General features: G+C 40.1%; 1 protein-coding gene across 4 annotated transcripts in view; it reads right to left on the minus strand.

Annotated features, from left to right (window-relative positions):
- The window catches only part of SPEN (spen family transcriptional repressor), a 98,942-nt gene that overhangs the window by 17,024 nt on the left and 62,125 nt on the right, over nt 1–19,793 (minus strand). For 3 of the 4 annotated variants that reach the window (XM_019511985.1, XM_019511983.1, XM_019511982.1), the window contains exons 4-9: nt 9,143–9,303; nt 6,862–7,062; nt 5,786–5,937; nt 3,248–3,373; nt 2,478–2,591; nt 1,177–1,290 (exon numbers count right to left, since the gene is read on the minus strand). In XM_019511985.1, coding sequence (XP_019367530.1) covers nt 1,177–1,290; nt 2,478–2,591; nt 3,248–3,373; nt 5,786–5,937; nt 6,862–7,062; nt 9,143–9,303 — 868 coding nt within the window. The remainder of the gene's footprint in view (nt 1–1,176; nt 1,291–2,477; nt 2,592–3,247; nt 3,374–5,785; nt 5,938–6,861; nt 7,063–9,142; nt 9,304–19,793) is intronic. The other variant, XM_019511984.1, reaches the window with a different exon arrangement.

Raw genomic sequence — 19,793 nt, forward strand, 5'->3', positions numbered from 1 at the left:
AAAAAAAAAAAAAAAAAACAATCTTCAGGACTGGCAATTAATCCTGCCGAGATGAAAGGCCTTCCTCTCATTATAAATGTGCTGCAAAGCACAGCGTAATTGGATAGAGCTTTACCAATTCTGATTGGGATGTGTTATTCCAGCTAGGGAAGAAACGGCAACTGAGAAGCTCTTGTTCCGAGAAACTGCAAAATGTATGAGCACCCTTTACCGTCATAAAGCAGCTTTCATCTCAGAATGTCAAAAGTGGGTCAATGCTATTAATCTGTTCTACAGATGAGAGTTCAAAAAATCTACCACCCCCCACTCTAGGTTACACAGCCAGGCAATGGCACAGATGAGCAAAGAACCCAAGAACTCTGACTCCCAGCTCCAAGTTCTAACCACTAAGCGCTTTCTATTTCCCTCCCAATGGCTTGCTACAATCTTAAGAAAATAAAGACACAATTGAAGCCAGAAATTAAGGTTCCAGTTGGGTTCGTCTAAACGCATTCCACATAAGGCAACAGTTTTTACATTTTTACATGAAATACTTGCTCTAAAAGAAATTTGTAATGGAACTCACACACACAGATAATAAAAGGGTGCTGAATGTTCCAAAGTCACTTAGTTGTAAGACCCACAAACACAAAATACAAAACCTTTAAATAACCATAACCTTGTGTTCTGCATAAAGGCTGCTTATTACATTCAACTCCTTTGAAAAATATTCAGCTCCTAACCGCGACAACATCAAAGTTTCAGATGTCTTCAGCAGGTGAAACATCATGCTTGAAGTGATGACCCACTCTTTAGGAGAGAAGGAAGGAGGAGGAGAAAGATAACTCAGAAATTGGGCTGACACTCTAAATTCCTGGATTAGCGTGGTGCCTTTATAATACTTCTGGACGGTAAAAACACGTATTGACAACAGGGACACCAATGTCCAGGAGCTTAGGGTGGCAAGAGCGGTGAAACAAATGAGAGGACACTAGAGAAGGCTTTCTGAGCAAGAGTGCAAAATGCCCTAACACCTTACTAAGCCGAGTTGAAAAAATTAGTTGAACCCTGCAGAGATCTGGGACATGTATGTCCCACTATGTATTCCTCTGACTGGCAGTCTGCATATGCCAGCAAGTTAAGGACTAAGACCTAAATAACATTTTTTTTCCTCTTTTGGAGGTCATTTCTGCACACCTTAATTTTATTCCCACCGATTTTCCTCCCCTTGGTCTCTTTTACAGCTGCTTGTGCATATTCAATTTCATTGTAGAGAACCAGGGCCATGCCTTTTAAGCGGTCAAACACCACCTGTAAAAAACAAAAAAACAAAACAAAAACCAAATAAGAGCCTCATCCACAGGACTTAATGTCAGTCCCAACAAATTCCTAAATCATGAGGATACAAGAAAATTTTTATCAAAGTAAATTTTCAGGCTTTTCTGATGAGGCTTATTGGAATAAAGAAACAATAAAAGGACAAGGGACTGGATATTGTGGCTTGAGGGATATTATTGCCTTTATTTTGTTTTTCTGTATTTTACTTTTAGTATTTTCTTGGTGACTGAATACTGTCATTTTTGTTATTGCTTGTAGTTGTGTTTTTGAAAATTCCCAATAAATTTTAGGGGGGGAAAAGGGTAAAAGGAACATTTAACCACAAAACGGAATAAACTTTTGTTACAAACTGCAGCGCCATTCTTTGGTTGCTAAATATGCGATTTACAAAAGACACCTTGGCATAGCAATGTATATGTATTACTCACGCAACAAAGGATACATTCAAAATGTTAAAGTTGCAACACAAACCCATAACCATGTTAAGGAAGTAGGTCCCTGACCCTGCAAAGATTTACACACACGCTTAACTTTAAGCACGCATATAATCTGACTGAAACCAACGTGACCACTCAGCATCAGGATGAGTTAAGGATGTGCATAATTATTTGCAAGATTGCAACATTCATCTCTAATACCTACACAAAATGGATCTTGGTAGCTGAGTGTCCCGTTGTGTGACGTGGGTGTGATGCACAACTGTAACACTCTTTGGATGTACCTTTTCTGTTGTGAATTTCCTGCAGGATTTTTAAAAGTCATTTTTGGTCTATTTGCCAAAATATAATTATATCCAATTATGCAATTAGCATGCATAAATATAATCACATAATTAGAGTGTGTTTCTCCTACATGAAACAACATGAGAATTCTAAAGAAATTTTGTTGGGAAAGAGGCTGTACTGCACAGCAGCAGCAGACAGGATCTATTCGTTATCTCGGCTCATTCAAAATACTTGTTTTCAAACACAGAAAGTAACTGCACTATGTGTTGGATCAACAGGCTGCAAAACTATAGACCCCTATAGGCCAAATTTCAACCCAGAGAGAATTTCTCTGTCTGAGCTACGAAACCCTAGAAAGTTGGGGTTGAAAGGACAGGATGTAAAGAAAGAAAGACAGTAACAACTTCAAACCACATACCAAAGCCTCCCACCTACCTTTACCACAGGCCCGTATCGGCAGAAATGTCGGGTTAAATACTGATCCGTAACGTTTGTAGAAAGACCATCTAACCACACGCAGTTTGTAGGCATGCTCTTTCCAAAACCCAGCTGGACACAAAAGGGCAAAACTTCCATCAGTTCACACGTATTTGCTATTCACGCGTATAAAACCAATTTTAACTGAGCACACCTCATTTAGAGTTATCTGAAGAAATCTAGTCATTTGTACAGATTTTCTAAAATTAGCATCTCATGCAGGTGCACACAAGTCGTAATCAAATAGTAATTAATAAAAATAATCCCGCAGACTTAAACAAATACAGCTGTTTGAAAATATTTGCTTTTGTGTGAATTTAGGCCTTGTGAAAGGTGCTGGATTGACAGCTTTTGGGACAGAAATCCTCTATTTATCCTCAGAATCAGTTCAGCACTGGCCGGAGCAGTACAATCTTCTTAGCACTGTCCTACCAAACACTGACCTGGAGGAACTACCTTTAAAAGGTAAGAGGATAAATCAGTCTCCATGTCCATTCAATCTTTGGCCTCTCTGCTGAGACTGCAAAGAGAGTTGCCAATTAATTCCAATTCTGCTTGTTGTTGAAAATGTTATCACTACCTAACCTGATCTACAAAATACAAAGAAATATCAAAAAAAGTACAAACAATCATCTTCCCTTTCACAGACTAAACAGTTGCAAAAAATACGTAACGCTCAAAACAAAACTGACCCGGAATAGGATGAGCTGACCGGAGAATTTCTTTACCTTGAGTCGGTTATTTCCAAGGTATTCTCCATCCATCTTCTTAATTGCTTTACACACACTTGCAATATCGCAGTACTGCAGGAATGCATATTGAGGAACTCCATTTACTTTCTTGATGTCGATATCCTGGAAAAAAAGCAGGCCACATTCAGCAATATGCCAACCAAGAGAGATTCAGCTGTATAAACTAGATCTAAATGGATTTTTTTTTTAACCAGCACTGCTTAACTAATATTTGTATTGCAGGGGGGATTTAAACATTAGCAGACAGTGAGAAGGTGCACTGGTCTGCTGCTTTTCATTCCCATGGTAAAACTGGACCCTAAGGACTCAACAAAAACTCTTCACAGTGAAGATTTAAAAATGGAAAATGATGTTGGCGAACACCCAGAAAAACTAACCTGACCCATTCACAATAAACAATAGCTTTGTTTAATACTGTGTTAAATAAACCAAGACAGCTCAGCACCATAAAACACAGTTTTTTCACCTATAAAGGTGGAAGGGAAAATAAATGGCCCCAAATCAAAGCTTGTTTGGGAGTCAAGAGCCAAATAAGCTTACTTTTCCAAATAAACTCAATTCATCCTGTTTCTAGAAATAGAGGGAGATGCTGGGCTCTTCTCTTGACCCAAATTGGTGCTGATGAGGCAAAGCAAAAAAGATTAGGAACTCCTGACATGTGACCCCAAGAGGCCTGAGGCTTGTTCAAAGACTCACAAATGCAGTAAGAGGAGAACAATTAATGTATAATAAAACCTGGTTTTAATCTATTTTAAAAAACAGCAAGTCCAGAGTTGACATGTGGTCAACACTCAGGCTTACTACTAGTACTGGCATACATGCTGGAAGTCTCTGAACAAACCCACAATATTATGATTCATTCCAAGCTGAAAATAGAAGGTAGAGGGTTGTTGTTCTTTTAAATAGCACAAGCTTCCTCTGAGAACTATGTGCCAATGCTAGCACACCAATTTGAGCCTAAATGTTTAAATATTCAAAGTAGACTAATTTCATGGTTAATAAATTTAGGGAGAAGGCACTAGTCTAATACAGGGCTCAGCCTGGAGCTCTTTATCAAAAAAAAAACCTACAGGCCAGCAGGGAGAGAACTATTGGAGTCTGACAGCCCAAACCTAATGACTTCAGCATCATACTAATAAACGGCTACGTTTTCAAAAGTTTGAAGCAGCATTTCTGCAACCTTGGCAAACTGTACTTGTCCAACTCACCGTGGGCAAGCAATTTCTTTTGACAGGCAAATGAAGTATCATTACTTTGTCCATTACCCTCTCAAAAAGGAAACAAAATAAAAATCTGTTTTGTGCCTGACCTGTTAACGCTTTCATGGGAATGCTGCGCTGCTGCTTCAATCCAGACCTATTAGCTATTTTAACAGCACAGAAGTAGTTCACATAAAACCAGCTTGCAACACACTGGACTATTCTCATCATCAAGTACTGGTACAAATTGGTATCAGCGCAGCTCAGCTGGCATAAGATGAGAAAACGGTTTGAGCCATATTCAGCGTGCAAACTCACCAATTAGTGCGGATTTCGGTTACAAAGGTGTTGTGATATACAGAGCTGCCAGACAGTTTTGCAATAAAATGGAAGTCATATCTTTGCCGGCACTGAATGGGCAAGGATGTCATGACCATTTTTAGCTAGAGGTGGCACCCCTTCTCAACTGAAAGGCAATAATACCTCAGATGCCAACAACTGAAAGGTCTAAACAGAGTGAAAATAGTGCCGAGTAGCCACGGTTACTATTATTACTAGACTAACAGCGTACTCAAAGCAAGCTATCACTGCAGAAAGTCAGATATGGTAGAAGGTATAGTATTGTACAAAGCTATTTTATTCTTCTGGAAAACTTCTCTTAAACCCTAAAGGTGGTATTATTCAAAAGGGAGTGTGAAATAAAGGGGAGAGAAGGGAATTAATCCTCTGTAACTATTTCAGCTGAATAAGCTTGTTCAATTGAGAAGCCAGACTTCTTCGTGTCATCACTAACCATTCTGCTTATTGTCTTGTTCTGTCCCATTGTTACTGAACAGGCTGCCAGAGCTGACTGCTACTTGCACAAGCAAGCAAGCAAAGTCTTTGTTTCAAAAATCAACAGGAAGCTTGGATTTCGCAACAGTAACAATGACTACACATGAAAACAGAATTAAGCACATTTACATCCATGATGGATGCTAATGACTTCTCTGCAACTCTCCTCTCTTGCAAAAAATCCTTAAGTTTCTCATAATTGCACAAAAGTGAGGCCTATTTCCATTCCCAAGTTACTTCCCTGCAATGCTGGTATGCTAAAACATCATTTGAAACTCAAAGCAATGTTTCTGGGTGTATCAGGGCAAGGCAAATTACTTGGATTGTGGCAGAACTCAAAAGGCGAAATGAATTGTATCCACAGACTCAGAGTGATCAATATTACACTTCACTCTCCCTCTCATTTAGTTTTTTGCCATGCACATTTTACACTGAGATCAAAGTCAGAAGTAGTATGTGTGCCAAAAAATAATTAACGTACCACTATCCCACCAAAGCGCTGAAATATGTTGCGAAGGTCATGATAGGTTGTGGTTTTTTCCAGGTTCCCAATGAAGAGAGTTCGTGTTGCTTTGGGGTGGAATTCATCTATCCTTTCATCCAAAGGGCGAAATTCATTCTCGCTTTCTGTTTCTAAAGACAGGAGAGATGGGGAAAACCTTTAAAATATCCTGAGGTGTTTTCAGTTTCTTCTAAACCCTGTTTTTGGAATAGCAGAAATGGTTTAATCAGTATCTTTAACAAAGACACACCAGGGCACTGGACATTTAGCAGACCTCTACCACCACCAGGAGTTATAAATCTGTCTCAGGCCACTATATGAATGCCAAGGAATCTGGACCTCTGGGTGCCACTCACTGAAAAAGGAGGTACGTTCCACATCAGCTGTTCTGGAAAACATACCTTTAAACAAGAATAAGGTATTCTATTGCCAGGAATTAATTCAATAGGCTTCATTGTATTCATGTGAGTGCTGATTTGGTGCATGGAAAATGTACTCTCTGACTGGTCTGTTTAACAGATAATTATGTACAATAGGTTCCATTATGCTCACCGAAGATAAACTGAGAAAAGCTTAACTTGAGTGCCCAAAGTTAAGGCTTTCCCAACACATTTACTTCACATAGCCCAGGGCCTGAAGAAGGCTGTCCCCCCTTCCAACAACACTGACAGGATTCAGTGCCACATCTAGACCCTGTTCCATTTCGCTGGAGCAAAGCACATCAACAAAATGAAATCTGGTGGCCACAAGGAACAGGATGGGAGATGATGGAAGGCTTCCTTCACTGAGGGCTTGTGCCTGGAATGCTTTTCCTGTCTGACCTGCCTAGCAGCAGACCAGTGGCATCCACTGTCCTTGTTCTGGGATTTATTCTGGCACATTTCCCAGCTCTTTTACATTATGATTTTTTTCTTTCTTTTTTTTTTTAAACCAAAGTGGAGTCATTTTAACATTCCTTTTATTCATCTGCTGCCTCTTATGAGAGTTCCTATAATCTTAAAATGGTAACGTGTTTAGAGGGAAGTATGAAAATCAGTGTCATCTTTTGTGCTCACCTGGTCCTACCCAGGCTGTCACTTCGATCTGCATGCCAAAGAACAGCTTTCCTTTTGATGCATTCAGTGCTTTTTCCTGGTCCTCCTGCTGGCGGAAGAACACCAGTCCATACCGCTCCTCAGAGGCCCCGTGAATCTGTACGGATGTCACCTTCCCGTATTTCTTGAACTCGTGGAAAAGTCCATCCTTAAGGCTTGTGTCTAAACCACAACATAAGCATCAGTAAAATGCAATAATTATTTTCTAACCCTATTAAAGTAATGAAAGATACAGAAGTAAATACACTGAAAGAGCAGTAAGGTTGCAATGTCAATGAATCAAAAGTTAAAAGTAGCCCGTGCAGCCAGACTCAAAAGTTGCCCACGCCTCCCCTTTGCATATGCATTATATGAAAATCTAATATATGCATTATCTAGTAATACTTTACTATGTGATCCCATACTACTTTTTCCACAGGAACTCTATGCTTCATTCAGTACAGGATGAATGGTGATCACCTAAGGTGCAACTACTTCATTTCGCCTTCACTTTCGAGGTGTAACTCATTGACTTATTTCTGAATAATACTCAAACCTTGCACTGAATTATTATTTATTTCTTTGTGAGTCTTTTTATGGCACTCATCACTGCAGCTACCACATCCAAACATTACCAAACTTATTTCCATATCCACTTTGGAAAATGAAGGGATATATGTTCATTTCACAGATGAGAAATTGAGGCAGAGAGAAGTTATTTTGAGTGCCCAAACTGAAATGGCTATGGCTTGACATTTTAGAGCACTTTGTATTTTGTATGTCCAAAGCAGCATTCCCTGTGACTACAATGGCAGGTGTGAGTGCTGAACCCAACGGTCTCCAGTTGAACAGTCCTGAATCAAGACAGCCAGAAGCACTGGTCACTTGTGAAATCTAGATCTTGTCTCCCATTGCTTCCTAATCAGCTTGCTTCTTTCTCCTCCTCCTCCTTGCTGCCAGCAGCAGAACTGAGAGCGCTGAAGACCCCTGTCCTCAGGGCTGGGGCCACAGCATCGCTCAGTAGCAACTGCAGACAGTTCTGTTCAGCCCAGATAGGCCTGGGCTGGTACACACTCAATACATATGAAATCTCTACAGAATTTTGCAGCCAAACTCAAGCAAGGCCCTATTGAGCACACACAAACCAAGATTTTTCAAGGGTTTATCATTTGGCCAAATCTTGGCAGTTTTTTCCCTTGGAAAGAAGACAAAAGGCATATGACCTGACACAAGGCAACGTTCCTGCCAAACTTCAAGGCTCTCATCCAAAATATGGAAAAGTTACAGGCTCTCAGGCAAAGTGACTGAAAACATCTTTTTATACATGGAGAAAACTGATTTTTCCTTGATCATATTCTTGAAAATGGCTAAACCATTTTTTGCTGAACTTTTCCAAGAATTCAGGCAGAGACAAACACCTGGCTTAAACACAACAGCCAACATTAAGGTTGGTAAAGTTAAAGCCAATTGAAAGCAAGGGTTTATAAAGACGTTATTGGGCAACTTTAACAAAAAGCTGTGCTGCCAGCTACATAAATAATATGTGAGGGCCTGGACATGACATGTTAACAGCAACATAATTTACATCAGTTTTATACATCGGTCTAAATTAGAGATATGGAGCTAACAGACCACTGGTTATACTGGGTAGGCGCTATGATAGCACCGCACCCCTAGATGGCAGAGGAGCATGTAATGGGCTCGTCTGCACTGAGCCAATGGCTAATCTGAGATACCAGTGAATACACAGTTACACCAGTGTGTTTTTACTACTGTTTTTTTCCCCCAGGGTAACTCTACACCATATTCCACACCAATGTAGCTGTGTCATGTGTCTAGCCCTTGGCTTCATTTTCAACGGTGCAAGGAGAAGAGAGACTCCCGGTGACTGTTGTAAAGGAAAGCTGCTCAGTTGCAAGGCCAGAAGCACTCACAGGTTTATTAAATTTCTGAAATTTTTGTCCAGTAGTAGTGCTGCAGTCTCTTCAAACCTAAATGCTCTTCACATGTAATCGGACCCTTTCATTACAACATTATGACAGCAGTAACCTTGTGACTAAGTTTTGTAAATGACGGCTCATTAACCTGCACTCATACTTCCCTATGCAATAAAAAATTACTGGCAAACACTTCAAAAGGGACAGATCTATTTAAATATTAGGTAAACACAATGGAGACTACAGAGCTATTCAATTCCTTCCATTAATCTCTCTTTTTCGATTACAACACTCTGAGGAAGACCTCTTTCCCACACGGATTTTACCTGTTGAGCGTACTGGAAGATTTTGAACCTTGATCCCAAAACTTTTACGGGGCTCATCTTTCTCCAGAGATGGAAGCAGCTGGGATGTGGGTGCTGGAACTGCTGTAGACTGAACCGACCGTGCTGGGGACTCATCACTTGAACTGCTGCTGGAGTCACTACTGTAAAAGAAAAAAATCAAAAGGCCACTCAGCAGGAAAAGAAACAAGTGTGACTGGAGACTAATGAGTGTTTTTAAATATTAAAATCATAAAAAGTCAAGAGGATTTTATTCTACCAAGCAAGAGTCAGATACGTTGACTATAAATGGTAATAACTGGACTAAAACATGGCTCACATCCCCATGTCCATCTCACTGCAGCAGCAAAACCACAAGAGACGGCAAGTTCTGTCTGTAAGTTAAAATACCTGTCCTCAAAATACCAATAAAACTGTGTTAATGAAGAAAACTATTTGAAAAGGATTCTTTCAAAGTATTTCCTTTTTCCATTCTCAAATGCCGAGAATCCAGTTTCCGTAACACACCCCAGCCTATACAATGGAATTCATAATCATCCTACAAATATTCTCTTACAAAATCCTCAGAGGAGACAGTCAAGGAAACAGAATATGGGTAAAATGTCAAACAGCTCCTGTTACATTCTGTGACAATGGAGGAGACTTAATTAAGTGTAATACAGTGCTTCATCAACTTCGGAGCTGTGTGGGAAGACTGAAAAAAATATACAGGGTACACAGGTCTACTGAGGCCTTAAAATCCCTTTCAGCATTCTCACACATAAAAGGAAATGTTATGGCAATCCCAGGTGCTGCCGTCAATCTGGAAATTGGCTCCACAGTTTCTCCCTAATGTGGCAGCTATATCTTTAAAAGAAGATTCCCACCTCTAAATAGATGACACTGGAAACTAATGTCCCTTGTGAGAAAACCAAGACAAGTTTTTGCCAACTGCTCGATAATTACCTAAACGTCTGTGAGTCATCAAACACTGTTTACAGACTGAGTCTCAACAGAGAACTTCAGACTGAAGGGTTATGGTCCTAAGAACACTTTTGCATGATGCAGCTACTCCGGAGTAAGGACCGTCTGCCAGATCAAACCAGTAATCAGTCTAGTCCAGTCTGGCTGGACAGTGGGGCTGCTGCCAGCTACTTCCTAAAAGGTGAAAGAAATCCCCTACCGTGAATAATTATCACAGGCTTGCCCTTTTGGAAAACTGTCTATACAGTCCTTACCAGTCATCCTTTCCCTCACGCGGTATGAGAGTTTACCCCACTTGTAAAAATATTTTTTTTTTAATGTAACTGAATATCCTCATTCTCCAATCAATAAGTCTCTTGAATCGTGATAAACATTTAGGCAAAGTGGTAGCTTGAACTTAAAAGTGTTTTGTATAAAAAATTATCTTAAATTTCTTGCTTTTCAATTTCTCCTAATGTTCCTTCAATGCCATGAAAGCAAAAATAATAAATGTATACATACTTAAGTGCCATAACAACAACAACAACAACAACAACAACAACAACAACAATAATAATAATAATAATAATAATAATAATAATAATGGGGCCAGACTTGATGATCTTGCAGGTCCCTTCTGGTCCTTTGAGTCTATGGGTTTAATAATAAAAAGGGGCAGCTAATTTATCTTCACTGTGCCATTATTTTACATATCTATTATGCCCCCTCTCTACATTAAGCATTATCTCCCTAGGGAATCTATTTAGACCACTAATCATTTTTGCTCCCCCAACCTAGACATATTTTACTTTGACTATATCATTTTTGACACAATATTCCAGATGAGGGTATATACAAGGTGTTTTAATACTGATGGCAATACTTCTTCCCCCCAGTCTTTCTGCAGTGGCATTTTTATTTTCTTTTGATATTCATTTTTATATAGCTTGAGCAGCAGCAGTAACATAAAGACCCCGGTCAAAGTGCAGGCTGCACTGTCCTAGACCTGTGACTCTCAACATGGCACCCTCGGGTGTCTTGAGATCCTTTCAAGGGTGCTGCTGCAGGGTGCTACACAAGGTTAGTGCTGCTATTTGTGCAAACTTGAATCCCAAATAAACCCAGAGATTTTAAATGGGAATAGACAGTGTTAAAAACATTCTGGCTTGTTGAAGGCTCTGAGTTCTTGGCAACAGAAGTATTTTACCGTAGCCAAAAACTGAGTGAAAACTAAGAGCTGACACTTTCCAAGGAGTGCCCCAAGCCTACTGAAGGGTGCCTTGAGCCTAAAAAAGGTTATGAACCACTCTCCTAAATACCGTGCAAACCATCCTGGTAAGCACTGTCGCTATCTGAAAGCACTTTCATTATGTTTAGAAGACAAGACAGAAAGAAACAAAAATAAGAAAAACACTTGCCAAAAGCAGAATACAATTTTTTCCTTACAAAACAACCAACCAAGCTGTTTTATTAGCTGTGGTTTGTATTCTGAATAGATTCTAAACCTGTACCGCCCCAAAGAGATGTCTGCCATTAGGAAAAAAGGCAAGCTCCATCACTCCTCAGGAGGCTTGGCAGTGAATTAAATGAGGCAATATTAACAAAGGGAGACTACGGGAGTATTGGGAGAATTCAAGGCACTACTAGTTAATAGAGAAGTAAATATCTAGTACAGGAGTATGGAGCCTAAAGGACTTTTTCCAAAGTGGGGACTGTGCCCACACCTCCACGGATTTCCCTGGGAGCTTTGGGTGCACCTTTCCCACTGCAAATCATGTCTCAGGTCTTTAAGAATTAGTTGAAAAAGATCCACCCATTCCATGACATTCCAGAGAAATGAAGTTTTACCAAACTTCCTCTCTAGGTTTTTCCAGAAAAAACAAGACTGATAGACCAGCTCCACAGGCGAGTTACTTTCTTTTCACTTTTTGTTATCTTTTTTAAAGAGAAAGTTAATTTTTTCAGCTGAAGAAACACACTTGGAGAACTTTTGCAAGCCTGAGTTTTCAGCTTCTGTGGATGGGTGTAAAAAAGGTGTGTTTAATTTTCCCTATGCTACAACCAGAAACATTGCCTTCTACACAGCTGCAAAAAAGTAAGAGGCACTTTAAGTCGTATGCAGTTTTTAAAGCACAAAAAAATAAAATTCACAAGCTATAGAAAAATGTTCCACGTAAGCAGAATGAGAACTTGTAAACAATACTGAAAATACTTTCCTGCGGTCAACGCATAGAAAATAAAGGCATTTTACTAATTTTTTCTGCTAACAAGAACTAAGCGGTCTTTCCTGCCCAAGTGCAGGGAGGCTGAACCCAATCATTGGTCCCTTCCAGCCCCTAATAACTATGACACTGCAGTAATTCATAAAATGTTTACAAAGACCAACATTTAAGAAGGTAAAAAGTTTAATACGGGAAGACAACAGATGACCTTAAACCAGGGGTGGGCAAAATGCAGCCCGTGGGCCAGATGTGGCTCACCAGGCCATTGTATCCGACCCGCAGGGCCCGTAAAAAATTTAGAAAATTAATATTTATCTGCCCCTGGCTGCCTGTCATATAGCCCTTGATGGCTTGCCAAAACTCAATAAGCAGCCTTCCGCCCAAAATAATTGTCTGCCCCTGCCTTAAACTGTACCACTCACCATCACGTTCCCTGACAATTTTTATAGGTAATCAGTATGGGTTGTGGCAAGCCAGAAAGCAACATAAAGGAATTGCTTACAGAATCTATACATTTATTTTCCATGTCAAGCTGTAATGTAAAAATCAGGAGGCATTGGCTTAATTTTTTCACAACCAAACCATGCCCAGGCACACAGCTTATCCCCAGAAAGGGCCACCTTGCTCCCCACCACACGTGCATACTTACTGGATCAAAATGTCAGGCAACAGGAACGAGCAAGCTCCTGACCTGCCGTAACATATACGGACTGTACAGACAGAAGGTGGAGCAGAGTGGCCCTATAGAGACCGACTGGTTCAGCGAAGCGTAAGCTTTCGTAGGCATCAACCTACTTCTTCATTAGCACCCGACAAAGCAGGCTCTGCCTTCTGCCCATCTCCAGACTAACACAGCTCGCTCCCTCTCTCTGAACCATACGGGAAGGTGTGGCTGTACTGGCAAAATTTTCTAGTACCAGATCTGACCTACAGCTTTACTCGCATGTTATGTGTTTCTCATAAATGTCTTATTTTGTATGCAAATATATCAGGAAGCTGATGTTTAAACAAGGACCTATTTTTAGCCTGTCACTGCCTGCCTTTTATCCAGCTGGGTTGCATATAAACTTCTGAGAGTGAATTGCTGTTATCCCAGTTCTCATCATGGCATCCCACTAATATCCAACACGAGTGGCTTCACTGTAGGCGCAAGCAGAAGGAGAACGGGGGCTACTGAGGAAAGTATTTTTATTTTAATAAAATTAGCTACAGAAAAGTGGATGAAGAAAAGTGCATGTTATCTTCAAGTTGGCTCCAATGCAAAAGGCCTTTTATTAAAAAATAAAATACCAATAAAATACTGCATAGCTAGTGCTATACAATAATGCTAGTGCTAGTAATACTAGTACTATAAGCAGGGGTACTGATTTTCTCTGATAAAAAAAAAATCCCCAATTTTCAGGTTAAAAAAGTAACCCCCAAAAGCTTGCTAAGAACTTTTTTCCAACTACTCAGTTGCTCTAATAAAAGATATCACATCTAAAGAACCATGCCTACCCAAAATCCACATTTTTTCTGTGATTAAAATGAAACGCCTCTGATACACAGATGTGTGTATAGCGGTGTTTCATTCTGATGACGAAACAATGTGAATTTTGGGTTACTTTTTTTAACCCAAAAATTGAAGATTTTTTTTTTTAATCAAAGAAAACCAGGATCCCTGGCTACAAGCAATACTGTGAAAGATGTATGCATTGTTAGTTAGCTAGACAAAGTTTTTCTCTCTCCCTTTTTTTTTTTAATCAAGGTATAACTAGCGAGTACTAGATCTGATTTTTTAAATCAAGGTATAACTAGCGAGTACTAGATCTGGCAATCTGAGTAACGTGAGCCTCTACTCCTGCACAGAGCCCCAGAGACATCTGCATGACTCCACTTATAAGTAAGGTTCGGGCCAGGGGGATCAGACTGCAGAAATGGAGCCAAAATCTGTTGTGTTTCACGGAAAAGGAGCAAAAGTCATATCAAAGAGTTTTGTATCAGATATATTCAGTTCTCTCTGTATTTGATTAATGGCCTGTGAATAAAGCATTTACACCTTTCCTTCCACAGAAATAGCCTGTCATCAAGTAATCGCATTTTTCAGTTCTAGCAACTGACCTATAAAGGTATTTTTATACATGGAAAATGAAAGAGAAAGAATACAAAGTGAGCTCCTTGCTTTGTTCCCCAGCAAAATGAGATAAAAGTGAGACTCAAAACCAGTCAATGTACCAGGATACCTGCTGCTCCTTGTCAATGGCAGGCTGTGCTGAATCAAGGGATCTCACAGCCTACCTTAGACTTCTGCAATTTTAAAAAGTGGGACAATTGTCGTTTCTGAGAATTGATTTCAGAACTGAGTCAGCTGTAATTGCGGCAGCTGCCGTTATTACAGCAACAGCAATGAGGAAACACTGTAGCCATTCATGTAAAATAAATTACAAAGGAGCGTTAATGCACACTGAGGGCAATGTGCTGCCAAACTTCAGGTTTTAAAAAGCAAGCCCCTTGTAGTCAAACTGGGCAAAAAAAAGCATATGAAACCCTTGTGATTTGTCAGGGGGTAAATTTGTGCCAGATTTTCAACATAATAAATATTAATATATATTTATTTTAAAGTGGCTTAGTTATAACCCCCTTCAAAAAGAGCTTAAGCAGAATTGGTAACTGATCCTAAATTCTTATAGCTGTACTCCATCCCAGACATTCATTTTTCTCCACATATAATTGAACTCAGGAACTCTGCCTCCATCAGTTTTGATTCAATCCACAGTTGCGGTAATTGCTAAGAAAATATCATTTTCTACATAGATGCTGTAACATGGGACAACCTTCTCAGCAGGAATCCCAGTGGACAGAGGAGGCTGTTCACTCAGCTTGTCGGCAGAAGATACCAATCCAGCCAGGAAATCACAAGCTAACATGCAGTGCAGTAGTATCTCTAATAGGAAAAAAAACCCACACTTTCCTTACTGCACGAATGGTAAATTATAGCAGATCATTTGTATGCAAAATATCAGCTATGGGTATCAGTTAATGATCTAGCTATATACTGCTGACTTCAACGCTAAAGAAGTTAACCCCTTTAATACCTTTGTGATTTACACAAGATAGTTCTGAAACAATTCTCTGTAAGCTCCAAGGACCTAGCCTGGCAGATGGTAAAAACACTGTCATAAAATTTATCACAGAGCTCTGGAAATATCAACACACTGATTATAAAACAGATACACCTACTGCTAAAAGAGAGAGAAAAAATTATAGTGGAGGGGAGGGAAGGAGGATGTTTCCAACTGTCTAGTATTGCTGCCTCAAAAACATATACCCTATCCTATGCCAAAAGTAGTGTAAGTGATGTAATCTGTGAAGTATCTGAAGACCTTTGCTGGATGAAAAGCAATATATCAAAGTATTGCATATAAAGTTGCATTACCAAATGCTATTTCTACAGTACCGTACACCTAGTAGTATAGTTAAATGTTATTTAGATTTCGGTATCTTTTAAATATACCAGAATAGGCCAAATTCCCTAGAAATGCAATTTACAATGATGCACACATTAAAATGCAAGGGGGCTGGACCCGATGATCTGTAAGGTCCCTTCCAGCCTCAAACATTTATGAAACTATGAAATATGTAACCATAGTAAGTAATCCACCAGCATCAAATCTTCAGCCCCTCCTCACCAACCCCAGCTCTTGTCACATTCCTCCGTCCCCAAAAGCCAGAACAGAGGTAATAAGCCTTGCTGGATTCCCTGAAGGTCAACAAATTCAGGTTATTTCATACCAAAATAGGTACTGCGTTCCCAAGATGAGAGCCCTTGTCTACTTCACATGTCTGCGTTGATTATAAATGCCATATAGTGTTACAGATATAAATATCTTTGCGCATCTCCTGTACAAGTATACTATGAGCCAAAGCCTATTTATAAGCTTCTGACCCCTTGAAACTCAACTAACCTCAAACCTGCTGTTCTACTTAAGCATCTTTCCAATAAACTATAAGCTGTTTAGTGCACAACTTACAAGACAAACTGTCACCACGAGCCCCAAATAGTCCATTATCTGTTTTGATGCATAGAGACAGGAATAGTTACAGCAAGGTTTCACCTGTTCAAAAGAGCAGGTCCTGTAAACTCAAGAGGCGGGGTGTGAAGGTTTAACATGCATCTTCCTCAGAGCTGATTCACTTTGTGCTCAGAGCACTGACCTAAATAGGGAAGAGATTAACAGATAGCAGCTCTAGATTTTTTAAGTGCCTTGGAAGGCAACACAACACATCCCTGTCTTTTTCCTGGTTAATGTAAGGAACTGATTACCCACAACTGAAAGGCACCAGTAAAGCAGGCAAAAAAAACTAAAGCTTCTCTTAATAGATTGAAATATTACAATTCCTTACTTTATTTTCAGACAAAAGGTTAATAGTTAAAGTCCAAGCACTATGAAGCACAAGCACACCACGGTGAGCGTGAACCCTGATCTCCCACTCCGTGACAAAATATTAACATAGGCATAGAAGCAGATCCCAGGTGTACAAATATATACTGGACCTTGGATTTGAAGTGTAGGGTGGTGGGAGGGAGGTGAAGAGTGCCTCTAATTCTTTCACTATATTATACCATGTCTGCAACACTGGCTTCACAGTGCTTTGTGTTGAAAAGCATGTTGGGATGCAAATATAAGAGCATTCTTGGCATTTTCTCAAGCCACTGAAAACTTGCCACCCTAGAAACTTTGGTTTGTAAATGTCCCATTTGTGTTCTTTAGAAGTAATAACAGAGCGCAGATGTGAAAATTCTTCATCCATGGACAAAAGCGCATCGTGCACAAAGCTGAGACCAAGCCACAAGACACTTGGACATGTTAAAAAAAAACAAACCATATGCTGCTCCAGAGAAAGATCATTAAACCAAAACTATGAGACACGATGATCATCAGAAACAAGGATATCCTCTTTCCCTTCATTTTCCTGTCTTAACTAACCAGAAGATATTATGGTAGGAGTCCTATGCTGGAATGCTTTACAATTCCAGATCAAGTCACACTGTGCCTTGCCTCGTACTATCTCCTGCCATGCTCGCAGTTTTCCCCAGCCAGTGGGAAAACCACCTTTCATGTCAGGAACTGGACACGTTGATCTCTAGGTAAATCTGAATTTCATGATGTATTCATGGGCATAGAGCCTGTCATGTTCTCCACAGCCTGTTTGAGGGATGGGGACTGAGGTACACTTCCCAAGATAATAGCTACAATATTTTACCCACAATGAGATTATCAGGTTTTACAATGTTATCTTTTTAATTTCAGTCTGAGACCACATGAAGGTCCACTTGACTGATTTTATTGCCTTGCCTAAGAGACACAAAACCCTTGATGAGAAATGACTTGCTGAAGCTAATCACAGAAAAGATCGAGATGCTGCCAGTGGGCACGGGGAATCACTTCAAAGAACTTGCCTCCAACAAAACATCTCTTCCACTTACAATGTGTGCCCTTAGGGTTCCAGGGCAGCTGGGGGGGTGCCGCTTTATTCCTTGCAGCTATTGACTATCCAATTAGCTATACAAAAAAAAATATCCTGTTCTGTCTACGGCTGACCACAGAACTGCAACCAATGCAGGCAAAATTACCTCCTGCCTACATGATCCACATATGCTTGACCTCAAGGCTTGATTATCACAATGCACCACAGCCAGGAATGAAAACATTAACCCAGAAAATTGTTCCAACTGGTTTGCATGCAGAAACTTAGCTATTCAGCCAGACATATTGCTGAGAAGACATTATTCCAGGACTCTGCTCTCTATACTGGCTCTCTGTTAACTGCAGTCAAGGTCAAGGTTTTGGTATTGATCTTCAGAGCCCTTCACCAATGGCTCAAGCTACCTTAGAGACCACCTCTGCAACCAGGACCTGTAAAGCATGTATGGTTCTTGGGAACAATGGGATTATAAGGCTCAAGAACGAAATTCATGCAAGCAAGACAAAGATTTCTCAGCCCCAGAACTCATTGCTGGGAAAAATTAAAGTGATCACAGCCTTCAGAGTGAAGCATAACCTTAGCTGTTGGCGCAGCTTTCCCACAATTAAAGTAAATTCCCACCAATACAAAGGCAGAAGAGAGAGGGCAAGAGAAGGAAGGTGGGGAGGGATAAAAACCCAAAACCAAAGGTCCTCTATTTTTACCATTAACTTCAGTGAGGGGCTAGCTAAGCAAGGGTGAGGTCCTCTGAAAACACTTTAAAAAGATAAGCTTACCTTTATGTATCTATAGTTCTTAAATATTATAATACAAAAGATGAGACAGCAATAAAAAGGTAAGGATAGATTTTTTTATATATATATATATTAATCAGGTGTGGGTAGCTTTTAATGATTTTTCATTCAAGAAAAGGACCCTTTCTTTCCAATCTAACCATAAGAGAGCAAGAGAACCTATCCAAAAAGCAGCATGAGTGAGAGATCCACTGGGTGCTTACCTAGACTAAGTATTTCCAAGCATTGCCCTCCCACTGATGTCCCTTTACAGGTGTATCACCACTGGTGATTAGAGCCATCCACAGACGCATGAGCCCAGTAATGCAACTGGCATCTTAACCACTATTTTTAAATCTGCTCCCAGCAGGTTTACATCACAGAAGGGTGAAAACAATGACCAGTCTCACTGACTTCAATGGAGCTTGGATTTCGGCCAGCATGTTTACCGTGCTGCTGGGGCTGACCCACACTGGCACTCCCACTCGTGGTAGCTGACACCCGTGACAGCACAACGAAAGGAACTTTGCATGAAAAGCCTATTCAAGAGAGAGCCTAATTCACTAGAGGGAGTACTTGTTCAATGTAATCTTAATTGCTTCCAGTCCTGCTGGCCAAAGTTGTCACAAAAAGGACAAATAAACAACTTCCTCAACAATCTAGTATCCATTCTAAATTACATCCTGCGAACCCCATCAGGGTGGATTAAAGCTTGATTCCTTCTGAAGTTCACTGCTCAGGAGAGGTAGGCTGGTATTTCATTTCACCTCTGTTTCACAGGTGGAAAAACAGAGGTAGGGAGAGGCAGAGTGTCTTGCCCAAGGTCACTTGGTGACTCAGTGGCAGAGCAGGAAGAGAAACTTGATCTCCTGGCTCTTACTCACAGTCTCATCATCAGACTGCAGGCCTTTCAAATGGAAAGAAATCAAATGTCTGAGACTATTTTCAAAACATTTCTGCTGGAGAGTTTCCATGAAAGGATTTATAAAGTTACTGTGAAAAGAAACTGGTGCTATTCAAAGAATTATGTCTAGATTAGGGTTTTGTTGCTTCACTTCTTAAAGAAACTGAAATAAACCCTGCTTCTGGGTATTTTATTGTACAGTACACCTACTTGAGTAAGAGAAGGAAGCTTTTCTTTGCATAACTATAAGCTCTGTTAGTCAGCTCTTTCGGAGCCAAAATTTTTTTATAACGTTACTTCTAAACATATTTTTGCAGAACTATACC

This window comes from Gavialis gangeticus, unplaced genomic scaffold (genome assembly GCF_001723915.1).
Source record: "Gavialis gangeticus isolate Ggan-Ray unplaced genomic scaffold, GavGan_comp1, whole genome shotgun sequence".
NCBI lineage: Eukaryota > Metazoa > Chordata > Crocodylia > Gavialidae > Gavialis > Gavialis gangeticus.